General features: G+C 42.7%; 1 protein-coding gene across 1 annotated transcript in view; it reads left to right on the top strand.

The window, feature by feature from the left end:
- Positions 1 to 18,818, top strand: part of LOC111956261 (collagen alpha-3(IV) chain) — a 62,781-nt gene extending 43,963 nt beyond the window's left edge. Inside the window, exons 32-52 of the mRNA XM_070436788.1 lie at positions 1,619 to 1,783; positions 6,038 to 6,124; positions 6,295 to 6,429; positions 6,695 to 6,793; positions 8,940 to 9,035; positions 9,426 to 9,565; positions 9,749 to 9,875; positions 9,969 to 10,049; positions 10,153 to 10,251; positions 10,359 to 10,406; positions 10,575 to 10,748; positions 11,211 to 11,341; positions 11,493 to 11,565; positions 12,156 to 12,230; positions 12,404 to 12,529; positions 12,781 to 12,876; positions 12,971 to 13,180; positions 13,985 to 14,162; positions 14,363 to 14,477; positions 15,287 to 15,459; positions 16,095 to 18,818. Of these exons, the coding sequence (XP_070292889.1) occupies positions 1,619 to 1,783; positions 6,038 to 6,124; positions 6,295 to 6,429; positions 6,695 to 6,793; positions 8,940 to 9,035; positions 9,426 to 9,565; positions 9,749 to 9,875; positions 9,969 to 10,049; positions 10,153 to 10,251; positions 10,359 to 10,406; positions 10,575 to 10,748; positions 11,211 to 11,341; positions 11,493 to 11,565; positions 12,156 to 12,230; positions 12,404 to 12,529; positions 12,781 to 12,876; positions 12,971 to 13,180; positions 13,985 to 14,162; positions 14,363 to 14,477; positions 15,287 to 15,459; positions 16,095 to 16,176 (2,510 nt within the window). The 3' untranslated portion in view covers positions 16,177 to 18,818. The remainder of the gene's footprint in view (positions 1 to 1,618; positions 1,784 to 6,037; positions 6,125 to 6,294; positions 6,430 to 6,694; positions 6,794 to 8,939; positions 9,036 to 9,425; positions 9,566 to 9,748; positions 9,876 to 9,968; positions 10,050 to 10,152; positions 10,252 to 10,358; positions 10,407 to 10,574; positions 10,749 to 11,210; positions 11,342 to 11,492; positions 11,566 to 12,155; positions 12,231 to 12,403; positions 12,530 to 12,780; positions 12,877 to 12,970; positions 13,181 to 13,984; positions 14,163 to 14,362; positions 14,478 to 15,286; positions 15,460 to 16,094) is intronic.
- Positions 18,819 to 19,031: the final 213 nt, after the last annotated feature.

Below are 19,031 nucleotides of genomic sequence, written 5' to 3' on the forward strand. Positions count from 1 at the left end.
TTATATGATTACCTCAGAAGAAATGTATATTTAGTGACCTTAAAATGAGTAACACATCCATGGTCACATTTTAAGGTTTAATGTTACATTAGTTTGTTTGTAAGATAGCCTTAACTTTAGGCTGGTCACTATACTATAAAAGTAATATCGAATTGTGTTTGGTCGACAAACGCAACTAAATATAATTATTTAACGGAGATTTATCTACTGCTTGGATAGTTCCACCTGTGCCACTGACTAATTAATTCCAGTGTCTCTACAAATTAAGAATTGATATGTTGGATTCACGTTTCCATCTCAACCAAAACTATGTTATAAAAGGATCAAATCAAATTTTAAATGCACTTTAAAAAGTTTGATTGTATTTAGTCCTATTCTTTAACTTAGATTTTTGGTTGAGGGGAGACGTTTATCCAACATCATCTATTCATTGTAGACTAAATGGAATTAAAGCCAGACTAAATCAGTGGCACAGATGAAACTATCCAAGCAGAAGAAACATCTCCTTCAAATGTTGATATCTGGTTGTATTGACAACCAAACATAATTCTATCAGGAATCAAAGTAAGACCCAGATGCAGACTGTCAAAGTAACAATATGTAATGTTCCAACAGGGACAAGCAGAAGACAGGTCAAGGCAGGCAGAGGTCGGTAATCCAGAGGATAGCAGAGGTACAGGTCGGCAGGCAGGTTCAGGGTCGGAGGCAGGCAGAGTGGTCAGGCAGGCGGGCACAGAGTCCAGAAAACAGGCAAGGGTCAAAACCAGGAGGACTAGCAAAGAGAAATAGAAAGCAGGAGCAAGGTTAAACGCTGGTAGACTTGAAAACATACAAGACGAACTGGCCCAGAGAGACAGGAAACACAGGGATAAATACATAGGAGAAAACACCTGGAGGGGGTGGAGACAATAACAATAACGAGATAGGTGGAACAGATCAGGGAATGACAAATTCAACATCACTACATTTGAAATCAACCAGAGCTTGACATCCTAGTCCTATTGTATTGTCTATTTGTAGTTGAATTCTGGGTTGAATTGAAACAATAGCTGTTTATGACTGCAAATGCTATATAACATCAAATACTATATAGCTAAATAGCATCATTGATGAAAAGAGTGATCAAGTATGGTTACATTTAATTTGCTCTATTAAAGCTACCCTTTGGAATGACTTCAATAGCAACAGTAAATCTGTTTAGTTTTTAAGTAGAGATCTCTCAACAATCATTCTCAAAATAGAACGTTGGTAATATAGTCAATGACAAATATCATAATTTAGCAGGGCTAAACTGGATTAAAACCCTGGATAGGAGACCAAAGGGTGCCCAGACTATCTATATATATTTTTTTGAAAGTGGATATAACGCTGAAGATCTGACATTATTTTAAAGGTACAAATTCAACATATTTTATTCAAGGTTTTTCTATGTTTAAATTTGGTTAGCATGATGACAATCCTGTGGTTGACATTTCACCCTCAAAACAGCAGTTTACGTTGATTACTTAAAAAAAAAATCCAATGTCTATTCCATGTAGATTCCACGTCACAATACGTTGACAAATTACATTGRTTGGCTCTCATCCACTAATCGACCACTGTCCCTCCCCTCGCCCAGGTTTCAATGGACAGACGGGTGCGCTTGGGGCCCCTGGCGCTCCAGGTTTTGGACGTTCAGGCCCGGCTGGTGACCCTGGGCCCCCTGGGGTCTCCGGACCCGGAGTGCAGGGACTAGATGGACAGAAGGGAGGCAGAGGGAGAGATGGGTTAACAGGCACACCAGGTACATTAACAGAACGGACACATTCAACACATTGGTAACACTTCAAAGCTAACAGATATAATGTGCTATATACAGTCGTATGAAAAAGTTTGGGCACCCCTCTGAGGCTGCATAATAATTTACTCTGTCATCACAGAAAATGATCACAGTGGCATGCCATTCATTTTCTAATAAAAGCTGAGTACTGGGGTATTGTCCAGACAAAGATGTTTAGTGTAGCAATATTAAGTTGTATGAAATTAAATCAGATGTGAAAAATAGGATATGCAAAAATGTGGGCACCCTTGTCATTCTGTTGATTTGAATACCTGTAACTACTTAGCACTGATTAATTGGAACACACAATTGGTTTGGTGAGCTCATTAAGCCTTGAACTTCATAGACAAGTGCATCCAATCATGAGAAAAGGTATTTAAGGTGGCCAATTGCAAGTTGTTGTTCTCTTTGACTCTCCTCTGAAGAGTGGCAACATCGGGGCCTCAAAACAACTCTCAAATGACCTGAAAACAAAGATTGTTCAACATTATGGTTTAGAGGAAGGCTACAAAAAGCTATCGCAGAGATTTAAGCTGTCAGTGTCCACTGTGAGGAACATAGTGAGGAAATGGAAGACCACGGGCACAGTTCTTGTTAAGGCCAGAAGTGGCAGGCCAAGTAAAATATCGGAGAGGCAAAGGCGAAGGATGGTGAGAACGGTCAAAAACAGCCCACAGACCACCTCCAAAGACCTACAACATCATCTTGCTGCAGATGGTGTCACTGTGCATCGTTCAACAATTCAGCGCACTTTGCACAAGGAGAAGCTGTATGGGAGAGTGATGCGGAAGAAGCCTTTTCTGCACACACGCCACAAAAGGAGTCGCTTGAGGTATGCAAACGCACATTTGGACAAGCCAGCTTCATTTTGGAATAAGGTGCTGTGGACTGATGAAACAAAGATTGAGTTATTTGGTCATAACAAGGGACGTTATGCATGGCGGCAAAAGAACACAGCGTTCCAAGAAAAACACTTGCTACCCACAGTAAAATTTGGTGGGGGTTCCATCATGCTGTGGGGCTGTGTGGCCAGTGCCGGTACTGGGAATCTTGTTAAAGTTGAGGGTCGCATGGATTCCACTCAATATCAGCAGATTCTTGGGAATAATGTTGAAGAATCAGTCACAAAGTTGKAGTTACGCCGGCGCTGGATATTTCAACAAAACAACGACCCAAAACACTGCTCAAAATCTACCCGGGCATTTATGCAGAGGAACAAGTACAATGTTCTGGAATGGCCATCCCAGTCCCCAGACCTGAATATCATTGAGAATCTGTGGGATGATTTGAAGCGGGCTGTCCATGCTCGGCAACCATCAAACCTAACTGAACTGGAGATGTTTTGTAAGGAGGAATGGTCCGAAATACCTTCATCCAGAATCCAGACACTCATTAGAGGCTATGGGAAGCATCTAGAGGCTGTTATTTTAGCAAAAGGAGGCTCTAACAAATATTGATGTGATTTTTTCTATTGGGGTGCCCAAATTTATGCACCTGTCTAATTTTGTTTTGATGCATATTGCACATTTTCTGTTAATCCAATAAACCTAATTTCACTACTGAAATATTACTGTGTCCATCAGTTATTTGATAGATCAAAATGAAATTACTGATCCAAACACACAATTATTTATAAATGGAAATCATGGAAATTGTCAGGGGTGCCCAAACTTTTTCATACGACTGTATATATATATATATATATATATATGTTATAAGCATGTATGAGCGTTTATATTATACTGTCTTATTATAAGGATTAGCAAAGTTACAGTGGTCTCAAACGAAAGAATGTTCTTGTCTATGTATTGTCTGTCCCTGTTTGTTGTATGTGTCTGATGCATCCCCATAGCCCTAATAGGAAATGCACCTAGGGGACAAATGTGACTGGTTACAGGATCCTAGGCTTATTGTCATTTTTGACAAAAACTGTTCTTTACACTTTGTAAAAGTACAGTCGGAGCTTCAAAATGGTATATCATACACTGCAATTGGAGAAAGTAATGGGAAAGTAACGCTGCTTTGAAAATGTAAAAACTGGTGTACCAACTTTTGAGATCAAATGTTTTATAAACTGAACAAAAATATAAACGCAACATGCAATAATTTCAAAGACTTTACTGAGTTACAGTTCATGTAAGGAAATCAGTCAATTGAAATAAATTCATTGGGCCCTAGTCTATGGATTTCACATGACTGGGAATACAGATATGCATCTGTTGGCTCACAAATACTTTTTTTTAAAAGGTAGGGGCGTGGATCAGAAAACCAGTCAGTATCTGTTGTGATCACCATTTGCCTCATACAGCTCGGCACATCTCCTTTGCATAGGGTTGATCAGGCTGCTGATTTGTGGCCTGTGGAAAGTTGRCCCACTCCTCTTCAATGGCTGTGTAAAATTGCTGGATGTTGGTGGGAACTGGAACACACTGTCATACAGCATCCTAAACATGCTCAATGGGTGACATGTCTGGTGAGGATGCAGGCCAGGGAAGAACTGGGAAATGTTCAGCTTCCAAGAAATGTGTACAGATCCTTGCGACATGGGGCTGTGCATTATCATACTGAAACATGAGGTGATGGCGGCAGATGAACGGCACGACAATGGGCCTCAGGATCTCATCACGTTATCTCTGTGCATTCTAATTGACATCAATAAAATGCAATTGTGTTCATTGTCCGTAGCTTATGCCTGCCCATGCATAACCCCACCACCATGGGGCAATCTGTTCACAACGTTGGCATCAGCCAACCGCTCGCCCGCACGATGCCATACACGCTGTCTGCCATCTGCCCGGTACAGTTGAAACCGGGATTCATCCGTGAAGAGCACACTTCTCCAGTGTGCCAGCGGCCATCGAAGGTGAGCATTTGCCCACTGAAAGTCCTGAGGTGGTCCTGAGAGCTGGCGTGGTTACACGTGTTCTGCCGATGTGAGGCCGGTTTGACGTACTGCCAAATTCTTTAAAACTACATTGGAGGCGGTTTATGGTAGTGAAATGAACATGACATTTTAACAGCTCTGGCGGACATTCCTGCAGTCAGCATGCCAATTGCGTGCTCCCTCAAAACTTGAGAAATCTGTGGCATTGTGTTGTGTGGCAAAACTGCTAGTTTTTGAGTGGCCCTTTGTTGTCCCCAGCACAAGGGCTCCTGAGTAGCTTAGTGGTCTAAGGCACTGCATCTCAGTGCTAGAGGCGTAACTACAGACACCCTGGTTCGAATTCAGGCTGTATCACATGCGGCCGTGATTGGGAGTCCCATAGGGCGGCGCACAATTGGCCCAGCGTCGTCTGGGTTTGGCTGGTGTTGGCCGTCGTTGTAAATAAGAATTTGTTCTTAACTGACTTGCCTAGTTAAAGGTTCATTTTAGAAAAGTCCACACCTGTCAGGTGGATTATCTTGGCAAAGGAGAAGTGGTCACAAACAGGGATGTAAACAAAATTGGAGAGAAATAATATTTTTGTGCATATGGAACATTTCTGGGATCTTTTATTTCGGCTCATGAAACATGGGACCAACAGTGTTGCGTTTAGATTTTTGTTCTGTGTATGAGGCGACAGTACAGAATGTCACCTTTTAATTTAAGGGTATTTTCATATATATCTGTTTTACCTTTTAGAAATGAAAGCATTTTATGTATCTAGTACCACTATTTGAAGGTGTGAAATTCACTTACAGTGTATTAAAGCAGTCAAACGTTTAGTCTTTGGTCCCGTATTTCTAGCACGCAATGATTACATCAAGCTTGTAACTCTTCAAACTTGTTGGATTCATTTGTAGTTTGTTTTGGTTGTTTCAGATTATGTTGTGGCGAATAGAAATGAATGGTAAATCATTTATTGTATATCACTTTTATTGTAAATAAGAATATAATATGTTTCTGAGTGCTTCTACATTAATATGGATGCTACCATGATTAAGGATAATCATGAATTCATTGTGAATAATGATGAGGGACAAAGTTAGAGGCATAAGTATCATACCCCAAAAAAGCATWAAAAAAAAAATCAAACAGCCCTCCTGTGAAGTATTACCTAGTGTCAAACGTATAGGATTCTGTTACCAATCACAAATAAAGTTTGATTAAATGTAATCTGCAAAGACATTGAGTGTTCCAGTGTCATTACATTTAGTTAGTCTAATGCCTCACAGGGACCTAGGTAATTCATTTTTTACTACTACAGTAGCTGATGCAGTGTATGTTACCTACCACAGGTCCTCGAGGTGATCCTGGGCTGGATGGAAGATCTGGATCGGGCCCTGACGGATTCCCTGGATCTGGAGGACAACCCGGCCCCATAGGTCACACATATGTACAGACACGCCTTACACACATGGGCGTGCGCACACACAGACACGCACACTCACAAGTACCATATATACTGTAAAACACAATGATGATACAGGTGATGATGATGATGATGATACTGATATACAGTATAAGGATTATTATGCTGTGTGTTTCTGGGCAGGGTCGGATGGCCGTGATGGGGATAAAGGCCATAGAGGTGTACCAGGCCCTGTGGGGGACATAGGAACCACAGGCCCTTCTGGACCAGCACCTATCACAGACTTATATGGGCTCCCAGGGGACCCTGGAAAGCTTGGTGAGCACCAAAGGGACTCTGCGATCAATTCAATCAAACCCACAATGCAGTATTTATGCAGTTTGTGTAAAAAGCTGCTACTACTACTACTATGAGGTATACTCAGCTCACCGGTACAGTGGGCAGATGTTGTCAGAGTGCAAATACACAAGGACACTGTGCAAAAAAATACTATGACAGGTTCCATTTGAATCACGGACCAAAAATGTAATCAAATATTGTGAGTAATATGGTCATTTAATGTGGATTATCTGTTGTACAATAGGTCTGCTTGGTTTTCCTGGTGCAAGAGGAGACCCTGGATATCCTGGACCAAAAGGCATTGATGGGAGGGAWGGTGACCCAGGAAAACATGGGCCTAGAGGTGTGTGTGCGCGCGTGTGCGTGTGAAAAGGACATGTCCTGCTTTGTGGGGGTGACTGTTTTGATTGGGTTATTTTGCCTAAAAACCATTAGGCCTAACTATATATACACTACCGTTCAAAAGATTGGGGTCATTTAGAAATGTCCTTGTTTTTGAAAGTAAAGCTACAAATATTTCGTCCATTAAATAACATCAGATTGATCAGAAATAAAGTGTAGACATTGTTAATATGGAATATCTACATAGGCGTACAGCGACGCATTATCAGCAACCATCACTCCTGTGTTCCAATGGCACGTTYTGTTAGCTAATCCAAGGTTATCATTTTAAAAGGCTAATTGATCTTTAGAAAACCCTTTTGCAATCATGTTAACACAGCTGAAAACTGTTGTGCTGATTTAAAGAAGCAATAAAACTGGCCTTCTTTAGACTAGTTGAGTATCTGSAGCATCAGCATTTGTGGGTTCAATTACAGGCTCAAAATGGCCAGAAACAAAAAACTTTCTTCTGAAACTCGTCAGTCTATTCTTGTTCTGAGAAATGAAGGCTATTCCATGCAAGAAATTGCCAAGAAACTGAAGATCTGGTACAACGCTGTGTACTACTCCCTTCACAGAACAGCACAAACTGTCTCTAACCAGAATAGAAGGAGGAGAGGGAGGCCCCGGTGCACAACTGAGCAAGAGGACAKGTACATTAGAGTGTCTAGTTTGAGAAACAGACGCCTCACAAGTCCTCAACTGGCAGCTTCATTAAATAGTACCCGCACCAGTCTCAACATCAACAGTGAAGAGGTGACTCTGGATGCTGGCCTTCTAAAATTGGGATTTTAATGAATGGAGCGTATTTGGAGAGGGACTTTTTCCCCCCCCTGTGAGCACGGAGCGGTTTTTAGCAGAGAGRAGGAAAGGACATGGAGCACCAGAGCGGCTCAACTCCACTCACATTTTATTTTATAATTAAAAGTAGTAGGCTGCTCCAGTCGGAGACAACATTGCATACGTTAAATATTATCGAGGGTAAAAACAGGATACAGTCTGAAGGCTTATTTCCATTGTGATCCTCTTTGGCAAACAAGATGGCAGGTGGGCAAGATCGACATTGCACACGCTGTTCACACAATGTAATAAAAAAAAAGCACTAAATTAAAAATATTTATAACATAATCAATAGTACAGCGGTGCCCAGAGGTAAAGCAAAGTTCAGCATTACAGACACACACTCAACCTCCTGTATGTAGACTCAGCACAAGAAGCAGCACGCTATCAATCAAGGCAATAGTCGCTCTATCGATCAAGGATAAAGTGGGAGTGGTAATTGTCCGGAACCTGATTTTCAGAAGTCAGAACCATCAACAAGAGTTCACACAGAGTTCAGCTATACTATATACTAACGAACACACCGGAACCATAAAGTACATGAACCGAGTTTAACCGGATACATTTCAGGGGGACATTTAAAAAATATATATATTTTAAAATTAGCTTAATAATCTTAAGAATGACTTAAGACGAATAAATCACACTGCTGATACCAGTGGTAAAACATATTGATGATAACAAATTCATAATAAATCATATTCCAACCCGATAAGGCGATTATGCAGATGATGCACTTTTGATGCTTTCTAGCAAAGCATTCCTCAATGTTAGGAGTCGGCCCTGCAGAAGCCCTACCACCCATTGGCTATTAGGAACCACTGATACACGGCAGTTGTCCAACCCTGCGGATGATGGGCTGAACAAACCCAGTGACACAACACACCTGTGTCCTTACTTCATACTGTAACCAAATGCAGCTCATCCTAAGGATCATCACAGACATGCAAAAGTAGAAGGATGACTGTGCAGTGTGCACTTAACCCATTAATACCTTTCTCCTCAAAAATAGAAAAGGACATTTTCTAAATAAAATGTGTGTGCTTGCTTGTCTTGGAATATTTAAACTATTTATAAATGTCAGTGGGGTTAAACAACATGTGCAGTGGAAGTGGTAATGACTGCAGTAGTCATTTCATTGGTAGTGACTTCAGCAGTAGTAGTAATAGTAGTAACTGTTTTAGTATGATTTATAACAAGAGTATGTCAGATTTCGAGAGTTACATTWTTWTTTTTTTGCATGGACACTAATGACGTGTGTATGTTAGGTCCCCCAGGTGATCGTGGAGCCGATGACCTATATTCAGTAGGAGGACCAGGCCCATCTGGACCCAGGGGAGATATTGGGAGCATGGGTTTACCAGGTAACTAACACATATATAATTACACACACACACACACACACACACACACACACACACACACACACACACACACACACACACACACACACCACACACACACACACACACACACACACACACACACACAACCACACACACACACACACACACACACACACACACACCACACACACACACAATGACACACACACTCACAGATGTGTACGCACGCACCACCACACACTTCACGCACTCACACACACAATCACAACAAAAAGTATCCTTGAATGCTTGGCATACTGCATCGCATACCAGCTTATGATGTCATACTGAAAATGGTTCAAATGAATGAAAAGACAATTGATTATGTTCTTACTGTTCTTATTGAGTTGTGTCGATGTGATCTCTTAGGTCCCCATGGAATAAAGGGAGTTCTGGGTTACCATGGAGGCCTGGGACAAGACGGTAGACCCGGTCCATACGGGCCTAAAGGAACTAAAGGAGAGCCCAGTTATGCTCAACCAGGCCGCCTAGGACCACCTGGACAAAAGGTGTGTTCAACAAACAGAACCACAGTCTATTCCCAGCAATTTAAATCACTGCCACTGTGCAACACAATACTGTAAAACTACAGATACCATTTAAACACCAAGGTGACTGTTACCTGGCTCTGATAACACCCTTCTCTGTCTCTTTTTCTCTTTCTCTCTCCCTTCCTTCCGCCTTCTCTTTAGGGCGAGCCAGCCTTGTGTAACAGCCATGGTTCCAAGGGAGAGAGAGGCTCTCCTGGTTGCGCAGGTCGTCCAGGCTCCCAAGGGCCCACTGGAGCCAAAGGAGACCCAGGACATCATGGACATCATGGTTACTACCACTGAAATACTAGTAATGATAGTTATGATAGATGATCATGAGGATGATGTTTTATTTCTTTCCATCTTTCTTTCTGTGATCCAGGACCCCTAGGTCCTGCAGGGCCACCAGGTACCGATGGTCCTCCAGGCCCCCCAGGACCCACTCCATCATATGGAGCTCCAGGTCAGAACATCACTAAGGTTTATTCAGGAAATACTGTATATCAATGAAAATACAGTATGTGTATATATGTTTTTGGGGTGTCTGACCATATCCTCTTTCATAGGACAACCAGGGTTACCTGGCCCTCCTGGTCCCTGTGGTCCTAAAGGTAACCAGGGTCGCGATGGCATTCCTGGACCTGCTGGTCAGAAGGGAGAGACATGTAAGACAGACACCTTGACTTCTACTTGCGTTGTGTTTATATCTATGCTTCTTGCCCCAATAATTTGACATTTTGTGCATATAATATATCCTCTGTGCTCTCTCTAGTGATTGTGGGGTCGACTCCTGGCCTACGTGGAGAGAATGGACAGCCAGGTGAGTCTCAGACTGATGACATCATTCCTATACCTTCAGCCATGTACCACTGGCTCGACATTGGATTGTTATCGGCTAAACTCGTGTTATTAATTAGAATTAGTTCTGTAATAAGTTATTATCGGCTCCGTTCATGGCTAAAATGGTTTGTTTTCTGTTTCCCTATAGGTCCAAATGGAGATGTGGGTTTTCCTGGCCCCAATGTTTTGGGGCTCCCAGGGTTTACTGGAGACCAAGGCATTGAAGGACCCCAAGGTCCTCGTGGTGAGCCAGGGCACCGAGCCGTTTGTCTCAAAGGGCTGAAAGGAGACACTGGTCCTCACGGCAGACCTGGAAGCCCTGGTGAGGACGCACTGTTCTTTGTGGCTTTGAACACCAACTCTGTCACTGATTAGCTCTATACCTGAATCTAATTGAAACTGTGTCAGTTGTGCTGGCACAAACTCTACCCTTGAATCAAATTAAATCTCTATCCTTGACTCTGTGGGCCTGTAGTCTATAGGCCGGATTCCCAGACACAGATTAAGCCTACTTCTGGACAGTACAGAGAATGAAGTGCTTCTTAGTCAATGACTAGGTTCAGACTCATTATGAACAACTGTCTCTGATTCACTCACACTATTGGTTAGTTTTTAACTCACTCATTCAAACTCTTATTCCTCCTGACTAACCAAAACTCAATAGTTATGACTTAGTAAGTCAAACTCTATCTCTGACTCTAACTCAACCTCTCCCTTATTCCCACCGGCCCTGAATGCTGCTCTACCAAAACATGCCTCTGACTGAAATCATTTCTGTCTGCAGGGCAACGGGGTCCACGGGGACAGCCGGGGTCTGGAGGTTATGGATATAAAGGGGACATGGGAGACACAGGCTCTCCAGGGGGCAGAGGCTTCGATGGGCCCAGAGGGGACCCAGGGCTTCCAGGGCCATGGGTGAGTCACTCCATTGAAGAGTACAAAACCAACTAAATGTTGTTTACGTTTTGGAATATCCCTTGAACGCTGGAAAATATAGGTGTTATAAGTAATTATATGTATAATTTGAAGTATTGGATTATTGCTTGAATTGCTTTCTACCCTCTAGGGACCAGGAGCCATCCCTGGACCTCCAGGACCAATAGGTGACCCAGGTCACCCTGGACCCCCAGGAATCCCCGGTAATCTTATTGCATCGACAACAATCCTCTTTTTTGTCTTTACAAAGACAAATCTGTCATTACACCGTAGTATTGAGTGTGGCCAGGAGTTTATCCTGACCATGAAGAACTCTGGGTTCTAGTTCTAGGGCAAAGAGTTTTCCCTAGTAAGGTGACATGCTCTGGAAAAACGACTGTGCCTCCTGTTAATGTGTGACATGTGTTGCAGCCATCGAAATGTCATCCCTAGGTTTTTTAGTTATGACATGCTAGATAGCGTGTGATATGTGTGTGTAGGAAATGTGTTTGGTTTGTTTCAATTGAGATATTTTGACCACAAGTCCACAAGTCTGATACCACTCATGATGACACCAAATGTGTTTGATGGATCGTTTTGGCCTTCTTGTAATGCCTCTTAAGGGAAAAGTAATCCAAAAAGGAATTTGATTAAGTTACTGAGTTTGGGTAATCCAAACGTTAAGTTACTGATTACAATTTTGGACATGTGCTTGTAACATGTGCTTGTATTACATTTCGAAAGTAACCTTACCCAACTGTGTGTGTGGTGCAGTTGGTGATTCAGTGTCTCTTGATGAACTGTGTTGTTTTAGGTGAGACGGGTGATCATAGTTATAACCCCGGCACGAAAGGACCAAATGGGGCCAAAGGCCGGCCAGGACCACCAGGTCAATATTTAACATTTAACACTAACAACTCAACATTTAACACTGAAAATTCAACACTGAAAACCATTGGGTCAATATTCAATTCGTCAACGCATCCTAACTCTAAACGGTATCTTGAGCAGAATTTGTTCTCTAGTGGTTCAATCAAAGGTTTTTTTCATGCACATCTACAGGTCGTCCAGGGCTTGACGTGTCTGGACAAGTGAGATTCTATCAAGGGGATCCAGGCCCACTTGGTCACCCTGGGAACCAAGGATTTCCAGGTCCAAGTGGGCCGCCAGGACGGCCAGGATTTGCAGGTTCGGTATCCTTTTATCATCTGCAACTACAAGCCACATGGTCAGGCCAACCATGATTCACTTCAACCAAACGTCCTATTCTTTCTTACTAATGGAATAGTCTATGGGGAAAGAGTGAATGCAACCTATGCCATGTCTTAGCTTGTGTTGACTGGCATGCTAACATTAGCACAATGGGTCTCAATAGCTCCTACTTTAGCTTTGGCTAACTAAATTGCTTGCCAAAATCGAGTTTTCCCTCTCACTGCCAGGCCCCACAGGCCCTAAGGGTCAGCATGGACACAGCCCTCCAGGCCTGCCTGGGTTCCCTGGACGCAAGGGAGACAAGGGATCACCAGGACGGACAGGTATTTATATAAATGTGTGTTGCGGTGATCTTGTTGAACATGAGGCGAACAGTTGGAAAACATGTATTTTATCTAAGTGTTTTTGCTCTGGCAGGGCCGGTGGGCTACCAGGGGTCTCCGGGTCAGAAGGGTTCTCGTGGCCCGTGGGGCTCCAGCACGGCAGGCCTGGCTGACAGTTTCCTGCTGGCCCGACACAGCCAGACGATCAGAGTGCCTGACTGCCCCAGAGGTACCACCCTCATCTACTCTGGATACTCTCTGCTCTTCATCAATGGCAATGAGAGAGCCCACGGACAAGACCTAGGTAAACAGCATGGAGACACACATTAATACTAATGAGGCACACACACACACTGCTCAACACAAAAAAAAACTCACCAAACGCAGAGCGGTTGTATTCATAGGTTGCACCTCCGTCACTCGGGCGCGTCATGCCGTCGGTCTGAATGTTCTCAAGCTGGCCTCTACCAGCGGCACAACAGTGGCACTCTAAAGTCACGATAAGCCCAGTCATTCTGGGCGGAGTGTCTAAATTACACTATGGTGCCTGGAAATACAATGACATTGCGAAAGTAGTCATATATTTTAGTAGGACGCAGCGTTATCATGTTGTCAAATTGACTTTAGACAGATGACAATGTTGTCATTAGCTAGGAAAGTTTGTAAAACAAAAAAAAAAGGCTAGGGATGACAAAAGTTTTTCCTACTCATTTTTTTGCCTCCTTTTGAATGCCATTGTATTTCCAAGCCAAGATTCTGATGAAATCTTCATTAGCGCTCATAGACGATGCATTGAGTAGGATGCTCAGTCGGGCATCAGTCCGAAACGAAAGTTCAGAACAATATTGTGATATAACATGCAAACCATGAATAGGTGTAAGTTAGCAATATGGTGAAATTCTTACAAAGCATATCAAAAGGCAGAGAGTGTAAAATAGAATATTGGTTAATACCTAACGCATCCAATCCTCTCAGATCTAGAGGGTACAGTTCGATTTGGGATTGAGCAAATGAGTTTCTACAAATTGTGATGTTAACTCAGCACTCTTACTTTTCCTGTTCATTTGACATTGTCTCTCTTTGATGACCTCACCACTGCCCCCCCAAGGCTCCATGGGCAGCTGCCTACCTCGTTTCTCCACCATGCCCTTCCTGTTCTGTGACACGGACAACACCTGTCGCTACGCCGCCCGCAACGACTACTCCTATTGGCTGTCGACGGAGAAGTCCATGCCGCGCAGCATGGACCTAATCAGAGGAGATGAGATCGGGAGCTACATCAGCAGGTACACAGCCCTGGGAGGAGGGAGGGACAGACACACACACACACACACACACACATGCACGCTTACACACACACACACACATTCTTGCAGGCTACTAAAATACAGGGTCTCTACAGTTTGCACTCGTTATTCTGGAACACATTTGAACATGTTGCACAGAAATGACGCTACGCTACACTTGTTGGTGGTGTGTGATTTAGGTGTTCAGTGTGTGAGGGCAGCTCCAATGCCATCGCCATCCACAGCCAGACCACCCAGACCCCAGACTGTCCTCGTGACTGGGAATCCCTCTGGACTGGATACTCRTTTGTCATGGTAACAACCTGCTCCGTATCGATATACTGRTTGATATCTGTACCTGCAGTGCCTTCAGAAAGTATCCATACCACTTGACTTATTCAACACTTTGTTGTGTTACAGCCTGAATTCAAAACAGATTAAATCATTATTTGTCTCTCACCCATCTACACACACAACCCCATAATGACAAGGTGAAATCATATTTGTTGAAATGTTTGCACATTTATTGAAAATGAAATACATAAATACACATTTACATAAATATTCACACCCCTGAGTCAATACTTTGTAGAAGCACCTTTGACGGCGATTACAGCTTTGAGCCGTCTTGGGTATGTCTGTATCAGCTTTGCACATCTGGATTTGTGGTTGAATGATAATGCTATGAATGATAACGCTGCAAATGAAACATCATAGTAGGAGCATGTCGTTGCACACTCCATGGTGACATAATTCAAAACTCAGTGTAACTTACTCTACCTTCTCTATACTTCTCTCCTCCTCACTTCTTCTTCCCCATCCGGCCCTTCATCGTGTCATCTCTTTCCTCTGTCCCTTTCTCCTCATCTCTGCTTGTTCTCTATACTCCTCTCCTCCTACTTATTCTTCCCCCCATCCGGCCCTTCATCGTGTCATCTCTTTCCTCTGTCCCTTTCTCCTCATCTCTGCTTGTTCTCTATACTCCTCTCCTCCTCACTTCTTCTTCTCCATCCGGCCCTTCATCGTGTCATCTCTTTCCTCTGTCCCTTTCTCCTCATCTCTGCTTGTTCTCTATACTCCTCTCCTTTCCATACCCCATTGCTCCTCCTCTCTGTTCTTCCCAGCAAACGGGTGCGGGTGCTGAGGGTTCGGGGCAGGCGCTAGTCTCCCCAGGCTCGTGCCTGGAACACTTCCGCCAGGTTCCCTTCATCGAGTGCCACGGCCGGGGAACCTGCAACTACTTCCCAGACTCCTACAGCTACTGGCTGGCCTCGCTCGACCCGGATCGCATGTTCAGGTTAGAGTCATCACATCAGAGATCGATTCAGTGTCTATACAATACGATCAGTGGTGTAGTTAAAAAATAAAAATGCACAGAAGATATAGGGAGCGTTATTTAGGGATATAGGGAGCGCTAATCACCGCGAATGGTGATTAGCGTTTAGCCACCAATTTCTTTTCACTGTATACAATACTACACTGTTCAAATCAAGCTTTATTTTGAGTGCTCTTTTTTAGCTTTGCTTTTCGGTAGAGTGCTTTTTAGTRGTTCCGTTTTTATTGTTCTTCTTTTTTGCTTTTTTATCCTCTTATGTTCGCTGCGTAGTAAATATTTCTGTTTTTATTTTCATTGTTTTCACTCGTTTTTGTCCTGTGAAAGCAGATTGTGTTGCGTTCCATGTCTGAAATATGCTGTATAAATAAAGCTTGATTTGAATTAGCAATATGTATGGCCACATACGGGGATGTTTTCTTCTCAATGCCTGTACAGCATTGTCTTTTTTATCAACTAGTTATTTATGTTTTTGTGACCGTGTTTAGGATCATTCTAATACTTTTAGGGTAGTTGAGGTCATTCTGCCTCTCCAGATTCTTTCTGGCCTTACCTACACACCACACTAAACTCCTCTTCTTTGATCTCCTCCCCTGCAGTAAGCCTGTGCCCCAGACTGTGAAGGGGCGTCTTCTAGAGAATGTCATCAGTCGRTGCCGCGTCTGCAGGAAACCCTATTGAACATTGCCAGGGGCCGGAACAAGAGTTGGGTAAATTACTATCGGGAGGAGGGGCTAAGGAGATTGACTGACAGGTCGTGTAGGTCACTGTTCGGTAGCACTTTATTTTATGGTACTGTTTCCACTATTATTTAATAGGAGTTTGTTTGCTAACAACAGGTACTTTCTGGTATTTTCTTCAAGAACTCACCACCCTTTGTAACTACCTGGTATTGAATGGTGCTTAGTAGTGCTTGTTTTAATGAATCRCAAATAAGTCATGCACATGTRATTCATGTGAAATCGCCATAACGATACCGTGTTCTTTTCTGTACTGTAAAATAAAGTGCTACCCTCACTCCGGGTCTTGAAGGGTACGGATGTGGAGCGGTTTGAATTGTTTTTGTGCGTGATCAGCTTGTCCTCGGCCGTCAGCCATGTTTCTAAGGGACTGTGTGGTTGGAGTATGTCCGAAAGAACACCCCATTATYAAGACATTACAATATGACTATTATCCCATCATTGTTCAAATCCCATTAAAGTAAGGGTTCATTTTGCACTGACTGAGGCTGTATGCAGGGTAATACACTACCACGTCAGGTCACCACATGGTGTCCAACAGACCTTGGTTCAAATGGCATTGGTTTTCTTTGAAAATACTTTAGCTGAGTGGTAGAGGATGCCTGGACTGCCAGATGGCAGGGTTTGCACTTTTGGGACTATTKKAMRYGTTCGATTTTACCAGACAAGCTCAATTAAYTTTTTTGAAACTGTCTAATAKTATTTTAACCCATGTCTGGTACCAAGTCCAACATACATAGCTGACCAGAGAGACTACTCATTACCTCCATATGGGGGTATTCAGACAGTAGCTTGATTGGTGTGGTTAATGACACAGGAAATATACTTGACTTCATAACACTGTCATTCAGACTGACATAAAATATGTAATTCAGACTGACATAATTACAGTATGTCGTTAAAGCCAGAGTCCTTAATTGAAACCATAACAAAGTGGTCACCCCAGCTCTGTTTTGGTAAAAAGCTGAGGGATGTGCCTGGATAAATGTAACCACTCTCAAATTTAATAGACAGAGCTATGGATGCATCATTGATATCAAAATTCTACTTTTAGCCATATTTTGACGCTATACACTCATAGAAGTAAAGGTGCCTGGAAGAACCTTTTTGGGGTTCTAAAAATTGCCACACTGTTGGAACCTTTCCAGTTCAAAAAGGTTCCTTGAGGAACACCTGTGTACATTTTCAAACCGGAACCTTTTTGTGATGGAGGGGCTCCAATTCCCCCCCCCCCCCCCCCCCTTTATAATAACATATTGTAAAGGTGGCAGCCTATCAGAACATTGAAGCCGTGGTTTATTTGAAGTGTGGCTTTCAGGTAGTTCTTTCAGACCACCGGTTAGAGTAAATGTCATTCCTGTTCATGTTCAGTTTGTACACAAAACATTGCTTATTTAGTATAGTAATAAAGTGGTAACTAACCCGCAGCTGTTGGTGTCTTTTTATTGTTTTCATGTGATGTTTTATCAACTGTACTTGATCGTCAGTGTTTAATCATAGKAATTACGTCGTGGAGCTACGGACTGATCCTAATACTTTTAAGTATATTTGCGAGCACAAGTAGACTCAGCTATGACCACGCAAACAAGGGAAATGCGGTGGGATGCGGTGGTGATGGAAAGCCACGAGGAATAAACMTCCCTTGCCGACTACTCTGCCAATCAACGCCCAATCCTTGAAGGGGAAAGTGGACGAGCTGACGGCTAACCTGCGCTACCTGCATGACTAGGTAGCAGTGCGTTCCCGGTACGTTCCCGGTAACTGTGCGTTRCCACAGTTGTTTTGCAACTATAGATGTCTGGACTAGGCCTATATTTTCATTGAGGGACGAAATGAGTAGCCTACGAATACATCAAAAATAACGTGTTTTATTGAATTGGTAACCTGTTGTAGAAAAGCAATTGTACARTCGAGGTTGTGCTGATCTACGGTACTCTGCTCCTCCTCGTGCTATACCTATGACCGCTGCACAGACATGCTAAAAAACGTTGTTTAACAAGCCCTCTCGTGTACAACTGCTTTGTTACATACCGTACATCCTAAAGCAAACACAGCCAAAGCTTCAAATATAAAGGATGGTTCATTCTACATGGAACTGTTACGCTTGYAAGTTTAACAAAACTCGTTGTTTAGAATATCTACATAAGMTCAGCAATMGCACTGAGGTAGATATTCTAAACAAAGTGTTTTGATCTAAAAGGATTTTCATTGGTCTATGATATTGGTTGCGTTGAAGACATGGGTCGTTTGTTTAATTGATCTCAGTATGTCAATGMCAGAGTGGCTTGTCATTTGTGTGGTATAAAAAAAGAGTGTTGTTTCCAGTCATGTAAAATGACATAGAATTGCAGGAGATTATTTTAGAAAAGGCTCTTTTTTTTCTTGGACCCACAAACCCCTRAGCCCTTGGTCTTCAGGACTGAGCCCCGAGTGTTATGAAACTCTATTGTGTGTGTATCTAGCATATTTTGTGTTTGGTTAGTTTAAATTGAAATGTMTATATGTTTTTCAGGTCTTTTGTCATTTCATCAAGCATATTTGATKATGTGTCTTAGTTATGCTCTTCTACAAAGGTGCTCTCACAAAAAAACATGTGATTTTTGCATTTACACCATTTTTTATTACACTGGTTGCATGATGCCAAATAAACATTCACTTGGAGATCGATTTCTGTACATTTCCTGGATTTAGGTCTTTGGTCTAAATGCAATACAAATATAAGCCCTAACCCATCTCTGCTTACTTGGTGTTGTTGTGTAACGTCTCTCCTTGTAATGTCTTTTCTCTCCTTGTCAT

The sequence above is a fragment of the Salvelinus sp. IW2-2015 genome, linkage group LG32, assembly GCF_002910315.2.
Source record: "Salvelinus sp. IW2-2015 linkage group LG32, ASM291031v2, whole genome shotgun sequence".
Lineage (NCBI taxonomy): Eukaryota > Metazoa > Chordata > Actinopteri > Salmoniformes > Salmonidae > Salvelinus > Salvelinus sp. IW2-2015.